Source organism: Chrysoperla carnea, chromosome 1 (assembly GCF_905475395.1).
Source record: "Chrysoperla carnea chromosome 1, inChrCarn1.1, whole genome shotgun sequence".
Lineage (NCBI taxonomy): Eukaryota > Metazoa > Arthropoda > Insecta > Neuroptera > Chrysopidae > Chrysoperla > Chrysoperla carnea.
The window spans coordinates 19,956,704-19,978,790 of NC_058337.1; the positions used below are offsets into that span (position 1 = coordinate 19,956,704).

The window sequence follows — 22,087 nt, forward strand, 5'->3', positions numbered from 1 at the left end:
AGATGAAACAGGCTATTGAAAAGGTCATACACATCAAGTTAAGGTGTAAACTGGCATTATTACAGTAGTTTATGAACAGTAATCCATGTTTTCATGTTACGATTGTGCCTCCAAATTCCATTTGATAATATAATTAATTTTTTCATAATATACAGGATTTTAGTTTTAAAGTCTATTTGACGTTTTCTACAGAAATTATTACATCCTTGGTAAAAACCATTTTTCGTGTAAAATTGAAACTAAACGAGTTATTCAACAAACAAAAATTCACTCCTTTTCGGTTCTAAATTGGAAAATATCGATCTTACGAAAAATTGATAAGGACCAAAATTATAGGAAATTTAATTCCAAACAACTATGGTATAGGAAATTTAACCTCGTGATAACTCTTGTCCCATATATGGGACAAAATATTTTACAACCGTTGATCCCAATTGACAGATGGAAATTTTTTTTTCAATTTGAAAGTTTAAAAATAAAGTTAATCTAATAGTTTTTTTAAAATTTCCATGGCACATAAAATATCATAGTTTATGATTTTTTCGTCATTTAAAATGAAAAATGAATGTTCCATATTTAAGACAAAAGTTATCAAGTGATGTAAAATCGAACTAAGTGGCTGGTTATCATGAAGTTAATTCCAAACAACTTAGGTAATGACCACTTTTCGTGTAAAATTGAAAATAAACGAGTTATTCAATCAACAAAAATTCACCCTCCAATTCAAGATGGCGGATGACGTAACAAAGTTGGAATCCCGAAAACCAAAATGTAGACAGCTAGTAAGCCCCCCCCCCCCCAACATTACACTGTTATTAATTTTTCTTGTGCCAGCCTTTCTTTTGATCTAATTCGACTGGCGTAACTCCAAATTGATCAATCTATATTGGCTCATGGTTGATCGTAAATAGTTTTTTTATTGTTTTTAGAAAAAGACTTTTCCTTCTATTGCTGTCACAGAACCAATTAAATATATGCGTAAAGACGTTGAAATATTAGGAAACTCGGACATTCGATTATTGGAATAAATATAATTTAATAACCTATCTATTTTCATGTGTTGATGCCAAAACAATATTGTTGCCTCTATTTTTATGGGTATATTGAATGCTTCTTAGGTATTTTTCAAAATTAACATAATACACATGGTGTGCGCAAGTCTTTTTTCTTGTACCCCCTAGGTTCCTGAACCTGGGTGCCAGGCGTTCTTTGAACCCCGATTAACAGGAACTTGAAAGAATATATAAATTCAAAAAATCATCATCCGAGTTCAACTGTAAAAAGGCTGCAATTTTACCCATTAATTGGCTACATCCAATGGAATTAAGAGCTTTAAAATAAGGGATAGCGGACACATCAGGCTAATTAATACGCAATTTTTTTGATTTTTTGTTTTGAAATCTAGATGTTTTGAAACGAATTTTAATATTTATCCAATGATTTGGTATGAAACTAGAATCAACAGACTTACTATTTGAAGCTATCTCAAAATTATCATCTTTCTATCTTGTATAATTTTTAAAAAATTATTATGTTTCCGAAAAAATGTTTCGGGTCAAAGTTATTTATTTTTTCATAAGAAGCATATTATGAATTGAAACTTTTCTCTATCTCTTATGGTTTAAAAGGTTGGTACTGCGGACGCATGAACCAATTGGCCTAAATTGCCCGTTTACGTTAAGTCAATACTATGTCTTGAATGCACTATAAACGTTTCAGCTAGATGTCTCTTCTCGTTTTTAAGTTTTCGTACTGACGAGGCTGGTAAACGGAAATGGACTATTTCGTTATTTTATGGACTCCTATACCAAAATTTTGTTTTGTAGCATCAACGTTTCTAAGCGTTACAAACTTGGGACTTAACTTACTCTGATTTAGTTCATTTATACGGGGTGTAATAGTTCTAAACCTATGGTTTCAAGATGGAGAATGTAATTTATAAGTTATTTAAAAAAATTTATTTTGACATGAATAATTTTACTTATTTAGCAAAATATAGATTGACAAGGAAATATACAAAGTATTCAGAAATTATAAGTTAACTAATAATGTTAATAATCAAATAATCACATTTACACAGACAGGTGATACTACAATAAATTCATTTGTCTGTGTAATCACCAACCACCAATCAATTAACTATAAAAAAAAATTTATTTGGAATTCTCAATTGTGGCAGATCCCAAATCGGACATACGTGGATATTTCACCTTCTTTCGATCCAATTTATCTTGTGCCCATAAAATCAATTTTAATAAAGTTGATAATTTTGGCGAAGTTGTATCTTGATTTTCAATTTTCAGTATAGCAGCATTTAATTCACTTGCAACTTTTTGTCTGTGTGCTGGTGATAATAAATCTGCAAATGGTGAATTTTCTGGCTGAGCAAATGCTAATAAAGCTAACGTGCGTTCTAGTTCATGAAGTGCCCCAGGTTGTGATTGTCCAGTTTCACTTAATTGCCATTGTGCATAATGGAGAGCTCCTTCTACTCGCCCTTCTCGAATTAACTCAATCAATTGTAGTTGCTGTAATAAGAAATTTAAATGCTTAAAAATTACAACAATACAGGGGGTCTTTTTTAAATTGGCATATGCTTGAAACTAGAAAAATAAGTTTTATTAATAAAAATACTTCAAGCAAAAAATGTTGGGTGTGTAGGCGCACATCTTTCGCAGGCATTAAACTTGACTTAAGTTTTCAAGCTTAATGAAAAGCTCACTCTACTCCATAACTAGTAATCGATAGATGAACATTTTAAATTAGAAAGTTGTTATTGATTTAAAAAAGTGACATTTTTTACAAACCATGCAAGTTAGGCAAAAACGGGTTGAAAAGTTTTACCCAAAATTGTTATTTCGTATAATTGTTTATGCGAAATCTAGGCACTCTTTGAAACAAATGTGCAAATAAATCCAACAAAATTGGTTTGATTTTCTATCGAGACCATTTTTGTTCAAAATGAATGAACAAACGCACAAAAAGATAGATTTTCCTATCACTTACTGTCTAAACTATTCGATTTACAAAAAAATATTTGCGAATTTATAAAGAATAACTTTTAAATTTAAAGCGTTTATCTAATGTTTGTCAGTTATCAATCAGTGTGAGATTTTAACTGAAGCTGAAAACTTAGATCGAATTCGATGCTGGTATAACATGTGTGTCTTTGAAACTAACATTTTTCGTTTGAAGCATTTTCTTCGATTAAATTTATTTATGGAGTTTCAAGCATATGTCAAACTAAAAAAGCATCCTGTATAGAAAACTTTGTTATTAATAAACGTATTGCTTCTTTTCGTACCATATCGTTTATTTAAACGGCAAGGATATACGGATAATACCGTGTATTAAGCGTGAGTCTCACGTAAAGATAATTTGGAGTAGATAACTAGCGCAAACAGAACGTTATCTAAGTTTTTTGAAGAAAAATTACTAGTCGCTGTGATTGCGTTTATTCACTGTTCTACGGGTTGGTCATACCTTTAATGGGGTCGACTTAACACAGGTCTGTGGGCTTTTTTGGTTAACTCTGTGATTACGATCAATTAATTAACCCACAGAAAATCTGAGAAAAGCTCAAAAAATTTAATATTCTGTTTACCTCACTTTTATTTAAAATATTGTTGCATATTTGCATAAAAATTGTTATTACAAAAGGGTTTCCAAAATTACTGCATAAGAAGAGCAGGGTGATGTAGAGTAAAAAATCTAGAAATTTCTTAGCAGTTTTAGGATCCGAACCACCTTTAATGAACCTTTCATTAATAGAAAAGTTATTAATGAGATAGAAGCGGGGTAAATCGTTCGATTACGGTTATAACACCCTTTAACATATCATATCATCAGGGATATATAACTTTATATTTTAGGTTGTATTAAAAAAGTAAGTTTCTACCGTTTAAATAATACGTACATATTTGTAAATGGTAAATAAACAGAAATATAACATTAAATTCTAAATTAAAATTATGCTGAGTTTATGCAATACGTACTTGTAAATGAAAATATAAATATCGATCATTGTCTAAAAGTTCTGGGTGTAACTGATTGACTAAAGTCATCGCTTCTTGAACACGACCACTTTGTACAGCATCTCGAATACGAATTCTGTCATCAAGTGTATTTAAATCGACTGTTGGAGTTACGCCAGATTCTTGTTGAAATTTTTCAGCTGCTTCTTTAAATCCCTCTGAATACAATAATTATGTTATAATCAATTATTTAAAAAAAACAGATCATAATGAATAAATATCTAACCTGTTACTAAATAATTCATAATTAGCTTATTCATGTCAGACCTTTGAATATGAGTTCCTTCCAAACGATTCAACCAATCTTCTTTACTTATCACCTCCGTGCTGTTGTGTTTTTCTGCATAACTCATGTTTAAATTATTTATTATTGTTTTTAATTAAAATGACAAAACCATTTCTTTATTCAATGACAATAGATTAGTTAGTATTTACTATTAGAACCATAGATCTAAATTAAAATATCAAAAGTTAGTACCACCTGTCTGTCAATTGTCAAAATATTTGCAATACGAAACTTGTTAAATTTTATCATTACTGAGTAAAATTATAAATATTAATGTTAATTGTTTATAAAATAAACGTTTAGAGTAGAAATTAACATAATCATTTTTAAAATATACAGTATTATTTAATTTTTAATTACTTTACAAAAAATTCTAACCTCTATTGGAAGCTAATAAATGCAAGTAAAATAATTGTATCGCTTTCTTCATATTATAATTTCTCTCGAGAAAAAACACATTGAATACTAATTAGTTACTTGTCTACCTACATTTGTTTTTAAAAATTGATCCCTCAGTCTTACCAATTAAAACACTATTCGATCCGTTTAGCCGAGGTTAATGCTCGATACCGCTCACGAATCACGTGCGCTTAGTAAATTATCGGCTATGGGTATGGCTAGGACACGTTTAGTTTGACAGCGATTACATAGTACGTCTATACTCCATAACAGTACGCCATTTTGCTCAGTTAGTTTTGTTTTTGTTATTACCATATACCATAGAACAGAGACCTTACCGATATATTCTCTGCCATAGAATATTATACATAGACAGCGCGAGGGATCTGCTAGCCTGTAAGTGGATGCGATATGATGAATGAGAGAGAAGACTAAGTGAGTTCCCCTGGGTCCTTATCATAATCATATGTAAATATATACTTATTATATGTATTAGTAAGTATAAGTATGTGTATTAGACAAGGAAATTGGGGAACTTACTGTCACTTTTTTCAATTTTTTCCCCAATATAAGATGGTTCTTCATCTTCTTATCACTACTCTCCATACTCATTAGTAAATCAAAATGATGCAGCTGATGTGTTAAAAAACTTCAAAAAGAAAGAAAATAGATCATGTTATTTATTCATAAACATTTGTATATCTTCATGGGGAAAATATGAAACTTAAAAAACAATTCAATTCAGAATTTAATGAAAATAAAGTTATAACTAACCAAATAAAATAAACAAGAGAATATTACAACGGCACAAGAACCAATTAAAATGGAAATACTAAAAGAAAATGAAGAAATTTGTCAATATATTAAATTTGAAGAAGAATCAAATATTGAATTTATTATTAAAGATGAAATATTTGATGACGCTAAGACTGAGATTGAGTAAAGTTAAAATGCAAGGTGGACGAATTAAAAATGAAATACAAGAAGACAGCAGAGAATGTGATTTTATTATTAATATGAAACTTGAAATTGATGAAAATACTGAACTTGAAAAACAAATAAATACAGAATTCATTATTAAAGACGAAACATTTGATGAAAATGTTTTAGAATTACAACAAATACCCCCCAGTATGAATACGAAACAACAATTATTTACTTGTGAGCTTTGTAAGGCACATAGTTCCAATAAATTACAGTGAAACTTGAATTATCCGATACTGGCCACTAAGTCACCGGATGATGGTTCGGAGACTTAAAATTTTGAATACCAACGAATTCTTTTTGGTATTCGAATACAATTATTTTGCTTAAAAGAAAATACTTCAAAACATTTCCAAAACAAGAAACATGGAAAATAAGAATGAAAGCATAGTCGAGTCATTGCAGGATTTTAATTAAATATCGTTACATTAAATTACATATTCAATTTTTAATATTAATTCCTAAAATAGGCATTCTAGTAGTTGCAGATTAAAAAATTGATCTTGTTAACTAACTGTCCGAATTTGTTATTTTTGGATAATAGGTACTTGACGATGATAATCTAAAAATAATATAGTAATTTTTAAGCTATACATATTTTTAGTAGTGTGTTGCGTAACTTCTTTTCACAACATTTGAAAAAAAAACTTCATCCAATTTTTTTGAGTTTTCTTTCACAACATCTGTATATTTTTTTATGTATGTCTTTACGCATGCTAAAAAATTACAAAATTTCAAATAAGTATACATAACGTTTCAATGGGTATTAAAAAAAATTAAGGTATAATTATAAGCACGTGACATCTCTTAGTGCGAATTTTCCGCTTTCATACCATGTATATAAGTAATATATATCAAGGTATACTAGGTTTAGTCCCAAGTTTGTAACGCTTAAAAATATTGCTACGAACTACAAACAAAATACTACGAACAAAATTTTGGTATAGGTGTTCTTAAAATCACCTAAAGAGTCCATTTCCGTTTGTCCGTTTGTCCGTCTGTAAACACGATAACTCAAAAACGAAGAGATATGAAGCTGAAATTTTTATAGCGTGCTTAGGATGTAAAAAGTGAAGCTAAGTTCGTAAATGAGCAACATTGGTCAATTGGGTCTTGGGTCCGTTGTACACATCTTGTAAACCGTTACAGATAGAACAGAAGTTTAAATGTAAATGTTCCTTATAAGTTTCAATGTAAATGTTACTTATAAAGTTGTTTATTTTTTCAGGGACATTTTTAAAATTTAAACTTTTGTTCTATCTCTAACGGTTCACAAGATTGACCTATGTTGTTCATTTACGAAATCGACGTCAATTTTTACGTGCTTGTCACGCAATAAAAATTCCAGTTCAAATATCTTATCGCTTTGAGTTATCGTGATCACAGACAGACAGACAACCGGAAATGGACTAATTCGGTGATTTTATGGACACCTATTCAAACACATATTCAAGTTTTATTCGTAGCATCAATATTTTTAAGCGTTAAAAACTTGGGACTAAACTTAGTATACCTTGAATTATTTCATATATACATGGTATAACAAATATAGTAAAGTGTTTTAAATCTGTGATCAAAATAAACTAATAAGTAATTCTTAATTTTCATTATTTAGAAAAACGAATCCAATAAAAATATTCTGAAATTTTGGACGCTTACATAGTACCTGTAATAACACTTTCAAATAAAATAAAGAATTCACCTCAAATGAAAATAAGCTTCTAGAAAGAAACAAAAAAGTGATGTTAGTACACCAATACAAAGAATAACTGCTAGTGGATAGCAGTCTACTAAGCCCACGCTGATAAAACCACTTCCATGACTTTCACAATGTGGTTTTTTCGTATATATTCGGTTTACTTCTCTATTATTAAAACCTCTTTCATTAATTTTAGTATATCTAAAAATAATTTATACAATTCATTATATAATTTTGAAGTAACAACTAGTAAGTTTAGATAAAGTTTTTTATTTTTAAGAATACTTATAGGCGTGTCGAATTAACTTTTTTTCCTTTCGAAAATTAAAGAGCTCAGTTTATTGACTATTTTTATGATTTTTAGAGGCAATTTTCATTGTTTTAATGTCTTTCGACTTTTTAAGGATAAAGGTGCGTCGGGCAATAAAAGACTATGTGTACTATGTTGAATGTTGTTTCGCATTTTGGTCACTCCTTCACACTATGATAAAACACATCCTATGTTTAAGTAGTGTTTTATTGGACAATTTTTTTTCCATGAATGTATTTTTTTAATTAATAATATGATTAATTGATTAATATAAGAGTAAAGGTTAATTATCTCGTAAATTAGGTCTCAGATCCAAATTTAGTGTAGAAGATTTTTTGCTTTTTTTCTCAGCTTACAGGAAGCGAAAGTTCTGCAGTCAATTATAGATCACCCTGTATACTTTCTGAACTTATTTATGAAAGGATGAAATTAACGTGAAATAAGGATTAAGGCTGAATTCAAACATAGAGGATTGCCTAACAAAATATCGGTTAACCTACCCACAACCCATCGCTTATGGTCATTTTTAATACACTAATTTATCTTATTTCTGAAAGCACGACACAAACACCAAATTATAGTTTCATATTATCCACAAATAAAAAGAAACTCATGAGCGGGCATTAGAACTCCATAACTAAAGTCATATGTACTCCTTATCTAATTTTCAAAATTATCAGATGCTTTTATTGAAATGGGAATGTGTATGGGATAAACATGATTTTTTGAGAAATTTCTACCTCCAACTAAAACTCAATTAACATACTAATTTTTAACCTTAGAGCCTTAGATGTACAAACTTTTAAAAATCTGGAAATAATATTTTGATGCTTACGCAATTTTTAGATGTTCCGTATACGATAAATTTTTTTGTACGCATAAAAATGGATACGGAACTTGAAGATATGATAAATCCTTTAATCCACATTTTTCATGTTCAAAAAATGTTTCTTGTATTCGTTTATAACCAGCACCTTCCTCGAAATGAAATGCGAATAGTCCAGCACGCATACGTTGAACACCTTCTTCCATGGTCATAAATTTTTCAGCTTTTCCTCTGGGTGCAACTTTTTGTTCATAAATTGCTTTTCGAATTGGTTCTGTTGATGCCTTAAATAAATATTGCAACCAAACATAAAAGAAAAATTTATCTGAATTATTTTATAACATTTAAGAAATGGTCTAAGATTTAAGAAATTGTCCGTTTAATGCATTTTTTCGAAAAAGTTCAATAAAATTGGCGCGAATTCGTCAGAAAAACTTACAGGAAAATAAAATCGGTTGAAAACAGTGTCATGTACTCCAAGTTCCAAACGAGAATGTAAAAGATCAGCTAAAGTTTTGATTTTTGTGGAAGGCATTTGTAGTAAGGATACAATATTAGCTGCATATGACGTGTATAAGAACATTAACGCAAAATACAAAAGAATAGAAATTAATCTTCCTGACACAAGTGTCGGCAACGCATGAGCTCCTTGTTGACAGACAGCTCCAACGGATATAAATATTATTTCTTCCAAACTGGCATCCATACGTATTGAGTCATCATCCTAGAAATAGTGAACAAAAGTAAGTATAATCCTTTATGATAAAATATAATATAATATTCTACAAGTCTAGCTATTGATTTTGATTTTCTAGAAAATTACATAAAACAATTTGACTTGAATACCACATAACTTCATTGTTGGTTTTAAAACCCTAAATATACAATGTACAACTGCTCAAAATGAATTAAGGAATAGTCAAAGTGAATATTTCTAGTGAAATCTGAAATCAAAAAATTTTCGATATCATTGCGTACAAGGAAATACAGAAGGGGTGGTTTAGAACTACATGTTATAACAGCCATCTGTAACATCCAAAATCTCAGCATTCTATGACTAACGATTTTAAGTCACATACGCAAGACATGTATCTATGTATCTCTGCGTCACAATATACAGTAATATTAGTTAAAATGGTAAAACATGTGAAAATTTTGTGATGCAGAGATACGTTCAAATGTCATTTCGAAACTTGTCAAGTTAAAAAGTTTTCAAATAAGCTCAAAATGGATATTTTCGTTGATCACGTAACATTTTTTTTGGTGATTAGAATACTTCCGTTATGGTTCACCCCATTAACGTTCCAGAATATTAAGAGAAAAAAATCGATACATTTTTTAAATTTCGGTAAAATGTTTTGTAGAAATATTTTTAGATGCTCCACATGCGCTTTGTATGCAAGAGGTACTGGGATCAATAACTGTGAAATTAGTATCTTAATATTAAAGAGACAAATTTCAAGTTTGATTTTTCTCTACACCCTCCTCCATCCCAATAACTACATGCTGCTTTTGTCAGCACATATCGGTGTTCAAAGCAGCGGTTGGTACAAATACGATATCTTTATCACTTGCCATTCGAATCCAAGATATCGTGAATGAAAAATGACTACTAACACGAACGAATGAATACCTGCTATGCGTACACACAGACAACAATCAAGAAGTAGTGTTAATACACTGAGCTTGAAGTGTTAATACACGGATATATTCGCAGTGGCGGATTTAGGCTTAATGCCGCCTTTTATGCTTTGTGAGGAAGTGATTATCTTTACTTTTTTTTGATATTCATATTTGTTTTCAAATATTATTTAATTTTTATACATAAAATTTTTTTAAATTAAATTTAATTTCAAATATAAATAATTATAAATTTGAATATAATTTTTCAAAAATAATTTACTTTTTATTTAAATAATCATTTTCTTCTTCCTGGCTTCGGTTTGCGCGATATTGGTTATTGCAAAACACTTTCAATAAATATATTTACACTTAAATGTAAATATTTTATTATAGTAATCATTTTTTTGGTCTCTACAATGGATTCAGTGTTTTTGGTACATCGAAAAATTTACTGGAAGTGTCTATTGTGCCACCCTAGGCAATTGCCTCACGTGCCTAGGCCTAAATCCTAAATCCAGCACTCTATATTCAGGAAGAAAAAATTTCACACGTGCAATAAAAAAAAACATATAATCTCAACTATCCTAAATTAAAAGCAAAAGGAATAAAGTCAAACCTTCTGAAGCCTATGTTTATAATTGTTTTCCCATTTAGTAGCAACATACAATGACATTCCTGTTATAATAACTAAAAAAATTGTTGCTATCCAACAATTAATTTGAAATGGTAACTGATAAACGTTGGTAACAAAACTTAATTTTGGTTGACGAAAAACAAATTTTGATTTAGTTGGTGTAGCCATTGTAAGGTACTGAACAATTGGTACACGGTCCCTTGTCATAAATAATGCAGTACCAGCAATATGTGCATGTTTTTCATGTAAACGTCCAATTAAGCCACTCCATTGATTTGTAGTTTTATTTCGATAACCCCATGTTCGCTCCACAATATAGGATAATGAAGCATTCATTATTTCAGCTGCATGTTTCACAATAAAATAATTTGCTTTTGTTATTGAATCTACATCAGGATCCCTAAGAAAATTCCAAATATTATGGGCGTGAATTTTTATTTTCCTCTGGCCTATATTAGCGCTGTCGTCGTTATAACAGTACCTATAGATACGTTGGACCCAGAACTGCAAGATTTATACGAAACCGATAACTGTTGCAGGGTAGAAACTTATTTTGATAATGTTTTGGTAATAAAACTCTATTTTCTTACATTATGGTATTAATATCGATATCTGTTTGGTGTAGTACCTATATGTGAGCGATGAGTATAAAACACGCCAAGTGTGTTTAAGTTCTGATGTAAGAATATAGTGACACTAGACTCGTAAGAAAATCGGAAAAATGACCTGCATTATCGCAGATAGAGTCTTGGCGTTTTTCTTATGTTGTTCTTAAAACCAAGAATGATTTCTTGTTTTTTGTATACTCAGGTTGGAGGTTCTGCTCTCCCTTTTTGCAAATCAGGTAACCTTGTTAAAACCACTCGAAAGTCTGTTTCGTTTTATTAAAAATAAGCTTTAAAAATGCTCATACGAGCTTTTTGGACCAAGATATTCGCTTTCCAAGCAAAATTTAACTTCTGACTTTTAAAATCCTGTAATTCTGAAAAAATCATCGGACTGAAATTTTTCTCATACCATTCAAAAACTTAAACTACCTTCTTTTAAGCCCTTGCATATTGTTTTGTAAAATATTTTACCACTCTCATACTTTTCGTTTTTAAAACAATTCAAAAAACAAAATTTTTCCATATTTTATGCCTTTTTTCATCTGTCCGCCATTTTATAAAAAAAAAAGCGGTACCTTTAATCCCATTATGCTCATTTGAAAACTTATACTTTCTTGTTTTGGAAACGATTGCTCAAAAACTTTTATCACTCCTTACTGCTTTGTACAGTGGAAGCACAAGCGACTGGTCCTGACTGTACAGCTGTTTATGGTTCATGTAATGCTGCTAATAAATATCATGGTAGCAATCGTTAAAAAAATCAACAAGACGCTAAACAGAGGTTGTGGCCTCTAACAGACGTGGTTATTTTGGATATTATTATGATCCACATCGTCGAAGATAAACAAATTGATGGTGGTAAACAAGCTAAACGGCAGAGTTGACCTTTGTCAACCATATTAACAAAAAAATTTAGATTATGAACTTTTTATAGAGAATTTTACGTTCTGTATCGATACTACAACTATTTTTTTATTTTAAAAGTTTTCCTGCGCAGAAAAGACCAATAATTTTTTTTTTTTGGTACACGATAGAGCTGTCATTTTTTTAACTGGATTCTACGCTTCAAATACTATATTATACCAAAAATTTACCTTGTTTGCAAAAAGTGAGAGATTGGTCAAAGAATCTGTTTTAAGGGACTGTAGTATATCCTGGGCCATGCCGTCAATATGTAGATACTTCAGCCATACATAGGATCTAAAATACTTACTTATAATCAGTTAAATGGCCATAGGTATCATTATCAGTAATTACAATGACTGTTTTTAAGACAACCTGATTTAAATTGATTCGTCGTGTAGCGATTATATGATTTTCAATGATATCATGTAATCCATGTATTTGGTTCCAATAAGCATAATCTTCTTGTTTTAACGTGAAATTTACAGCTTCTTGATAAACTTGTATTAACTTATAATCTGTATTATTAATGGGTAATATTAAAATGATATCAGAATCTACTAAAGTATTAATACTTGATGACATTTCTAAAAATTGTTGATAATGATCTTCGTAATTGATGTCAATATTATCATTATAAATTATCCATCGATATGGTGATCGAAATAAATTGATATCATTGGCCTACAAAACATTTATTCAGTAATAAATGAATTTTAGATAAATAATAATGAAAACTTCTTACATATTGTAATATGGTTCAAGAGACCACTAAAAAATTTCCAGGGTGTTTGTTATATTAATGAAAACCATCAGGAATTATGGTATTCACGTTTGTATAGAATAAGCCCCCAAATAGAAGGAGGGAAGAAATTTTTATCATAAATCCACATACTTACTTGGTCCATATGCTATAGTGATCGAACTTATGACAAATTGTAGAGTTCAAAGTGTTATTCAAGGAAAAAAATGAGTGTCTGGATGAAAAATTACCCAAATTGAGGCAATCACGAATGTTATCTATTCAAGATTTAAGTAGTTACAAAGAAAACAAGTGAAAACAAACAATTGACTGAGTTAATTGTTGAAATACCATGTATAGACGGTGTTGGTGACCCATTCCTTTGTTTTTTTTTCTTACGTCATGTAAATAAAGATAGATATCCACTCTTAGATAGCCACACACATGTAACTGATATTCCCATATAATACATACTAAAAAATTTGCACCTTATTTACGCTCTCGTGGGTAAAACAATATTTCATTCAAAAGTTGTTTATTTTTTTATAAGGAACATTTTTTACATTTAAACTTTATTTCTATCTCTAACGGTTTGCAAGACCCAATTGTTGCTCATTTACGAACTCAATCTTACCTTTTACGTCCTAAGCATGCTATAAAAATTTCAACTTGATATCCCATCAAGCAGATTGAATTGGGATTGATTTTTTTAGCGTTTAGTTTCGACCATTTAACATCACTTGAGTTCAGTGCTTTTTCTCCATTGACACTCGTGATTGCCTCAACTTGGGTCATTTTTTTCCAGGCGATTTTTGTTCTTAATTAAAAAATTTATTTACCCTCTCTTGGGGGTCACACGGAATCCAGGCAATCATAGCACATATTCTTTACAAACATTCTTGATGATTTTCATCAATATAACAGATATACTGGAAATGCAGTGGCCTTTTTGGACCATAATAGTTTATTAGAAAATTATAAAGTTCTTACATATTGTAATAGTTGATTAGAATTTGTACAGTTTAAATTTAAAATAAAAACCATTTCATGACTTGGAAAAATATTAGTAAAAGGTGTTGAATATATATTCTGCATTCCAAACATTATATTCATATTAAATAATGATTTAGCAAACTTTAAAATATCTAAAAAAGAAAATTATTTTAATAAAACGGTTTCTTTTATTTCAAGGGGACTAATTTAAACTGAGGCTTGAAGTTGTTTTATAGTTATCTCAAAGAAACCGAAAACAATCTTAAAAGAAGTCATTTTTTGGAGTTTTAATGACATCATGTCTGAATGTAGCCAAAAGTTTTATTTTTTACAAATTCGATCTCTATAGATATAAACTTCAAGCTGGTATAACTTCCCGATGCATGTTATAAGCGAAAAATAATAATTTTTATTTCCTATCGAAAATTACACATTGAACCCGAAATATTGGCATTTCTCGATTGCCTAAACAAGCCGTAACACTCACTATTAGTTTTTGTATGCTTTATAGTACAGGCTAATAGAGTTTTTAACTCTAATTTTTTTGAGAACTTTGTGATAAAGATGAAACACGGCTCATTTTGTTCGTTTTTTTTTTTTTGCTATAATTTTAGAATTTGGCCCATGACCCCCCTTTCATTGTAAACTTCCGTTAAGTCCCCGAAAACACTTAAAATATTGTGAAACGTAAAAAATAGAATATCAATCTATGTAGATTGAGTTTTCGGGGTCGCATAATCCAAATTCGAGCTGAAAAAAATGTGAAAATTCATTATGGCGACTGAAAATGTCTTTCGTCGCTGAAAATAGTCATTTTTACCACCAAAATTTGGAAAAAATTAATAGGGAAATAGTGTCCTTAGATGGTTTTTCAGGTTGCTGAATCCAAATCTGGGCTTAAAAATAGCGTCCGAAAAATTCTATTTCTAGTCAAAAATACACATGTTGATACTTGTTGTTGTTGATAAAAAATAGTAACCAGGGGTTTTTGAGGTCGCTGAATTCAAATTTTTTGAGTTCAGATTTGGATTTAACGACCTCTAAAATCCCTCTAGAGGCGCTATTTCATTAAATTTTATTTTATTTTTGCAACATTTTGATGATAAAAATGAGTATTTTCTTCGAAAAACGGAATAATGAATTTTCATATTTCTTTCAGATTGAATTTAAATTTGGTGACCCCAAAAACCCCCTACATAGATTTTTTTTCTATTTTTTATGATTTACAATATTTGAGCTGTTTTCGGGGGCCTCTTACAGAGGTTTACAATGAAATAGGACAAGTTCTAAAAGTTAAATTATTTTCTTCTAAATTAAATTACGAACAAAAAGAGCCGCGTTACATTTTAATCAGAATGTTCTTAAAAAAATTAGATACTCGACCCTGACTTTGCACAAATAAAAAAATATAATTACCTCTTTGAGAACATACAAATGCTTGAACTTGAGATGGTTTGTTGTATGATTTAATTACATCAGCAATTATTTCTATTTTATTTGAGTACCCTATTTGAAAATTTAAAAATAATAGTATCAGTTTTATAATCATTTTTAAATTTATCACATTCATTTTATTACAGTCTCATTCACATAATAAAGACACCGTGATTTACCACCACATATAAATTTATAGCGTATAGTTAATTGGTAAGTAAATACAAATGAAGAAATGTTTCCTACTTGCATGTGCATATAAAACAAACATACATAAAAGTAATTTTCTTGAGATTTTCTTAGTAATAATATTATACGATGATATTTAATTATTTGGTAAATAATAAAATGTCTAACTTGTTTATCAGTTAGTACAGGTTGATTTAGAAATCATAGCATGTGTAGGTACTGGATAGAGTTCAGAATAATGAGTTAAGAAAAGTCTGTGCTATCAATTCGATATTTGTAAGCGCCGATTCGAACCCCAAAAAAGGTGATGGGTGAATCGGAGTATGAACTCGCTCGTGATCGATATAGTGCATTCCTACAAAATATATGAGGTCCTGACCAAAATTTTGTAAAGTTTATTTGCAGATTAGTAAACCTGTAAAATGTTAGTATGTTCGCTCACAAAAATTACAAAAGTAAATGTGCGTTTTTTTACACAACCCAGTGTCACATTTAGACTGTAAGCTACTAAATCAATTTTGATGAAATTTTTACAACTTCAAATAAAATAAAACGCCAGTATATATTTTGCATTAAATAATTTTATTTAGGATATTCACTTAAATAACAAATTCAAGTTTTCGATTTTTTTCGCGAAAGCGTTGATAATAGCATCGATCCAGATATTAGGTCAGTGAAAAATCCGAAAAAACATTCGTGGAGAGAGTTGTGGTAACAATAACATGGTGGTGACTCTTTGAGTGCAAAAGTTAATATTCAAGCAGAATACTGCAAAGCTGGGTTGCCTGGAACTTTCAGGTTAACTCCCAGTCCACGCATTTCCCTGGCTTTACCATGGGAGAGCCGGGTGATCAGAGGCATGATGGAGGAAGGGCAGACAGGAGTGTGGGACCACGGCAAAACTTATCTTAAACATTTTAAAAGTGAGAGGGGTGTGGGAGGATTTGTTCTTTACAAGTCTCCGGGTACTAACGGCATCTTCCTAGCACCGATACAGCAGGTCTAGGACATAATTTTTGGAAGGCTCCAGGAGATGTTTAAAACATGCACAGCTTGGGGCAACATACTCAGGAAATAGGAAGAATTCCGCGATGTGTTCATACCTAAACAATAAGCCTGATATCATTCTTGCACAAAACTCTTAAACGATCTTTCAGTGGATGCTGCACTTTATCGACAATTAGGGTTGATAGAGGAAGCGCTCCTAGGAAGGACAATGACTTTAAGGGTTTGCTTTGATATCGAAAGAGTTTTCAATAATACAACGATTGGGGCAGTACGTACTGCACTAAGGCTACGCTGATAACTTAGCCATCCTTGTTTAAGACAGTTTGTATTTAATTGTATTTGTCCTTGATGGTTAAAATTCGGATTTATGTATTGAAGGACGTTGACAGATCGACTTAATTTAAGTTTAAAAATTTCCTTAATAAAGTAAGTTGAGAATAAACTATATTCGAAAATAAACAACGAAACTAATAAACGAAAATTGTCGTTTGTTATAAATTAAGAAACGAAAGCGTGCTAAAATTTTCAATGCATCGAATTTTCGAGGTCAATGATTACAGTTTCTGCTATGAAAAGTGGCCAATAAGGTCACCTGTTTAACGAAAGTTATTATTATCGAAAATAAGTTACGATAGTTAATAAAAAACTTAAAAACAAAAATACTGCTATTTTAAAAGCAAATAAATAATGAAAGTGTAGTAAAATTAAACTCCGAAGCTTTCGAGCTTCAATTCTAAAGTGAAAATTCAAAATGGCAGTTATTAAATGCAAAGATAAAATAGCGAATTTATTATTCAGCGTCCTTTAAAATCTCCTTGTTAACATTTTCGTTTAATTTTGATATTTATTTTCGTTTCAAATAGTCGAGTAGAGTTATTGAAGTATGTTTTAAGACCAAAATCAAGTCGATCCGTCAACTTTTCACAAAATTGGTAGTTTCGAATTACCTATATTCATCATAATTCACACATGTACCTGTACATATCTATGTATTTTTTATGTGCCACATTTTGTTAAACATTGAGACATCAATTAATCATAACTATGAATTTATTTTTTATGTTAGTAAAATAATACAGATATTTTATGTAACGACTTTGTTTACTGTGCAGTTAACCATTATTCATAAAAATGCCTTTATTATACTCTGTATATATATGTAATATATATCAAAGTATACTAAGTTTAGTCCCAAATTTGTAACACCAAAAAATATTGATGCAACAAATTTTTGGTATAGGTGTTTATAAAATCACCTAATTAGTCTATGTCCGGTTGTCCGTCCGTCCGTAAATGAGCAACATAGGCCAATTGGGTCTTGGGTCCGTAGTACAATTTTTTCGCAAAGGAACCTACTTAACCGTAAGAGCGCAAGTTAGGGAGCGTCCATAAACCACGTAGCCTGGTCAAGAGGGGGGGGGGTGAGTTTGAATACTACGCTGAGCCAAGCCACGTAACGGGGGGAAGGAGGTAACAGCTAAGTAGTTTTCTTCAAATGAAAATTTTTGTTTGAGTCAGACTGTTTTAGTGAGACTGTTTATAAATATGAAAGATATATTAACATATTAAAATATATTGAGCAAAAATCATTATTATTCATTTAAATTAATTTTTTTTTTTTAATTAATGTGTACTAGAAAACAGAAAATTTTGTGATAAAAAACCACGTTCCTTCAGGGAGTGGGTGGAGGGGTTGCAGGAAAAACTATGTTAGGTTACATGAAGGGAGGGAGGGATCTAAGAAGGGATAAAATATGACAACGTGGTTTCTGAACGCTCCCTTAGGACAAAACTTTGGTGTCCATTTTCTCCAAAACTATTAAAGATAGGGAGAAATTTGCAGATTACTTCAAATGGTGTTCTTGTGAAACATTTTCTAAAAACGAATAAAAATTCTAGAAAATAATATCGAAAATTTTCGTAATTTTCGAAAACCGAATAAATATTGTGCTGATGTTTTATACTCTGCTAATTTATAAAAAAAAATATTCAACACCTTCTATACACGTTATTTCAACAATTGACTCAGTCAATTGTTTGTTTTCACTTATTTTATTTAACCATGTTTTAATATTAGATCTATTATACAGATAATTAACTGTTGTGGGTATATTCATTTTACGGCAAAGTATACGTATACGTGTCAAAATCCTTTCAATTTATATGGAAAGACCGTCAAATTCGGCAATACTCTTAGCCTTTGTCCATAAGTATAGTGGAAGGGATAATTTAAGCTATTCAAGTACATTGCTACTAAGGTCTGTATCAAAGGTGTTTTGCTAAATATCGCAAAAGATAATATTGAATAAATATTTTGTTTGGCCGCTGAACATTAACAATGTATATCTTTACTGAAGGGTTGAAAATGTGGTGACAAAGACTAAGGGTTGAAAATGTGGTGACAAATTGTGTTGAATGAAATAAAAAGCAAAATTTTTCTGCTTTGTTATTATTATTTACAATTCAAGAACATGAGACAAAGATAGATATTTAAAAAAGTTTATTAAATTGTTAGGAAATTTCAAAAATTAATAACAATATAATTAATAACAAAAAGTTTTAATATTTTGTTACAGAATTCCACTTGAAAAATTAAAGGGTAAGTATAACTGATGATCCAACATCCGTTATTATTCACATCCTACTCACTTTTCAGATTATTTCAAAGAAAATAGCTTAAAGCAAGAAAATAGTTAGTAATAGATTAGTCTAGTCTATCTATTTTGAGCACAATGTTAAATTTTAGTAACCGAGATACAGCAAACCAATACATGTAAAAAGTCGTAAATTTTCCGTAGAATTCAATGCACTATTTTTTTTACACTTTTAAATTACCGGAAGACATTCAAAATGGCTGTCAAAGTTGCTCAAAAACAGTTTTTTTAAAAAATACGCTTTGTATAAAAAAAAGTTTCGAACAAAAAATGCGTAACTTTTAATTTCGAATCGATCTAGCCCAGTTAGATCTCAAAAAATTATAAAATAAAAAATTTATTGAAAAAAAACTGTTAAAAATTGCATTTTTTTGAAACGCCCATATCTCTTTGAAAAAAAATATATTTTTAAACGACCCTTAGTGAAAAGTTTGTCCTTAATATGCCCAAGAAGATCGTTTTAGTAAATTTGAAAAATATTGAAAAGTTTGGGCAAAAATCGCTTTTATCGACCAAAAGCCATGTTTCTTTAAATTCCAATAGATCATATACGCGTGCTTTTTTATAAACGTTTCTGTGCTTAAAATTTTCTTTGATAGTTGCCTGAATATGTGCGGATATTGCGCGCTTGATTAATTGATCGATAACATGCGAAATATCGGTTGAAAAATCAGTTGTGAAACATTTTGAAACACTATATTAATTATTTTTTAAATTTTTTATGTAATATAATTGCTTCTAATTGATATTATATACTATTAGTGATGTCTTAGTTATGGATGGAGGTTTTTTTCTTCACAAATTTGTTTGGGTGCCAGTCAGTGAATACATAGATTTCCACATCACCCATGAGGTACTGTGTAATGGGATGTGTTCCCGTTATTTATTGTGGCGGGATCTCCAGTAGACTTACACCACGAAAAAATTGCCACCATAAAACTAAGAACAAATTTTGAATTTTTTTTTTAATAAAAAATATTTATTAATTTTTTTAATCTATTAAATTAAATTTTGTAATCAATTATATTTTTACGTTTTCTATAACAATTTTTATTAATAACAACTACATTTCCATTTTTCACCACATTAATTTATTTCTCTTAATTTTAACATTTAATAACATTTCATGTACATGAAGCTCAGAATAATGAATTAAGATATATAAACCTGTAAAATACTTTACTTACATTTACAAAACTTCTCTGTAAACAACATTCTTCGTACGTTAATCCGGTTGGAGAACGATGAGATCCTCAAGTGAACTCACTCTTGAACACGCCACATAAAATTGACTATGACAAAAACAGTCACTTCGTAAGTCTACCCCGGCTAATTTTAAACCTTGTGTATTAAATATTGTACTGGAAACTGCAAACGCTTAAATTCCAAATGATAGTCCGATGGAATCAGAAGGATTCTCGGAATGAATACACTTTCACTCTCATACTTTCCTGTAAAAATTGTTGCTTCGATAACGTTTCTTTGCATGGTTTTTACTCGTAGTCTGGTGCCAATACACAATTTTGGGGGATTTAAATTACGCAACAACATTATTGGTGCATCAATTTTTAGATGAAGAATATGAGGTGGTATTCACGGTGGGTTCAGTGTGTGTAGAAACTCGTCATGATAGTGAACAGTATCTTCTACCTCTATGACTATATCTACAGACTTATAAACTACATAAAATCCTTTGGGATAGGAATTCCGTAAAATCTGTTCTTAGTGGACGTCTATGTCACGAAAGAGGTAAGTATGAGAAATTTTAAGTAAATATCGGATCGATAATTTCGTAGATTTCGTGATGAGTCAGTCAGTGGTAAATCGCTTATATATATATATATATATATATATATATATATATATATATATATATATATATATATATATATACCATGTGTGTTTGTACCATCTAGGCATATACATATCTGTAGTATGACAGAATACATCCGTTTAGTAATGCATCTAAGCAAGAGGTATTATACACATGTACCATGTACCATTACCCATCTATCCATTGATCCATGTAAGTCGCTTCGAAGTTGAAGTCACTAACCAATATCAATTTAGTTGAAGTAACTAACCAATATAAAGTTATATCTTTTTTTTGAGTTATTCTAAAGATGAAAAATTCGTAACGCAAGAGCTGCGTTAAATAAACGAATTCCCTCAGAGATGAAAAAAATACACATTTTTCTTAAAGAATTTTTATTTCGAAAACTGAGCGTCTAGAGAAAATAATACTTTTTTGCTTAAAATCGCAAGAATACTTTTTTGCTTAAAACTGATCAAAAAATACAAAAATATTTTTTATTTTGAAAAAGTTTAAAAGTTTGTACTTTGTGCACCCCTCACCCCTTGTTTCTCTGTCGATGTTTTTCATTAACGAACTTGACCTTTCAAATACCAAACCTCTGATATCAAGTTTTATTCAAATCGGGCTTGCGACCGCTTGAGAATTTACAGAAACATAATCGTATAGAAACATATGTAATGTTTATTAATTAATAATAATGGGGTAATAATGAGGTTTAACCTCCGTTTCCCTGACATTTGCCTTATAACAGAGGCCACCCACATCATTATATGTTAATCTTTATATATATTAACTACATTCGTATATATACGATTATATTTTATGATGTGGGTGGAATCGATTACTTCGTTCTTATCCAAGCAACGACAATGCCGCTGCCTGGACTCGAACCCGCAACTAAGACCGCTCGACCATAATGTATATTATATATACATATATATAAAT

The 22,087-nt window shown here is 30.2% G+C and overlaps 2 protein-coding genes across 3 annotated transcripts; both read right to left on the minus strand.

Annotated features, from left to right (window-relative positions):
- Window positions 1-1,943: 1,943 nt before the first annotated feature.
- Window positions 1,944-5,028, minus strand: LOC123305078 (glucose-induced degradation protein 8 homolog). 2 transcript variants are annotated; one of them, XM_044886688.1, is made up of 4 exons: window positions 4,843-5,028; window positions 4,261-4,485; window positions 3,996-4,192; window positions 1,944-2,528 (listed from the first exon to the last, which is right to left on the minus strand). In XM_044886688.1, exons 2-4 carry the CDS (start codon window positions 4,385-4,387, stop codon window positions 2,154-2,156), a joined length of 699 nt encoding a protein of 232 aa, XP_044742623.1. In that variant the 5' UTR covers window positions 4,388-4,485; window positions 4,843-5,028; the 3' UTR covers window positions 1,944-2,153. The 2 variants fall into 2 exon arrangements, with proteins under 2 accessions (XP_044742623.1, XP_044742624.1); XM_044886689.1 differs by having other exon boundaries at window positions 4,810-5,028.
- Window positions 5,029-6,352: 1,324 nt separating this feature from the next.
- LOC123293447 lies at window positions 6,353-14,152 on the minus strand. The gene is made up of 7 exons (XM_044874315.1): window positions 14,039-14,152; window positions 12,617-12,990; window positions 10,778-11,195; window positions 8,978-9,262; window positions 8,548-8,822; window positions 7,406-7,603; window positions 6,353-6,419 (listed from the first exon to the last, which is right to left on the minus strand). The coding sequence occupies exons 1-7, from the start codon at window positions 14,150-14,152 to the stop codon at window positions 6,353-6,355; spliced, it is 1,731 nt and encodes a 576-aa protein (XP_044730250.1).
- Window positions 14,153-22,087: the final 7,935 nt, after the last annotated feature.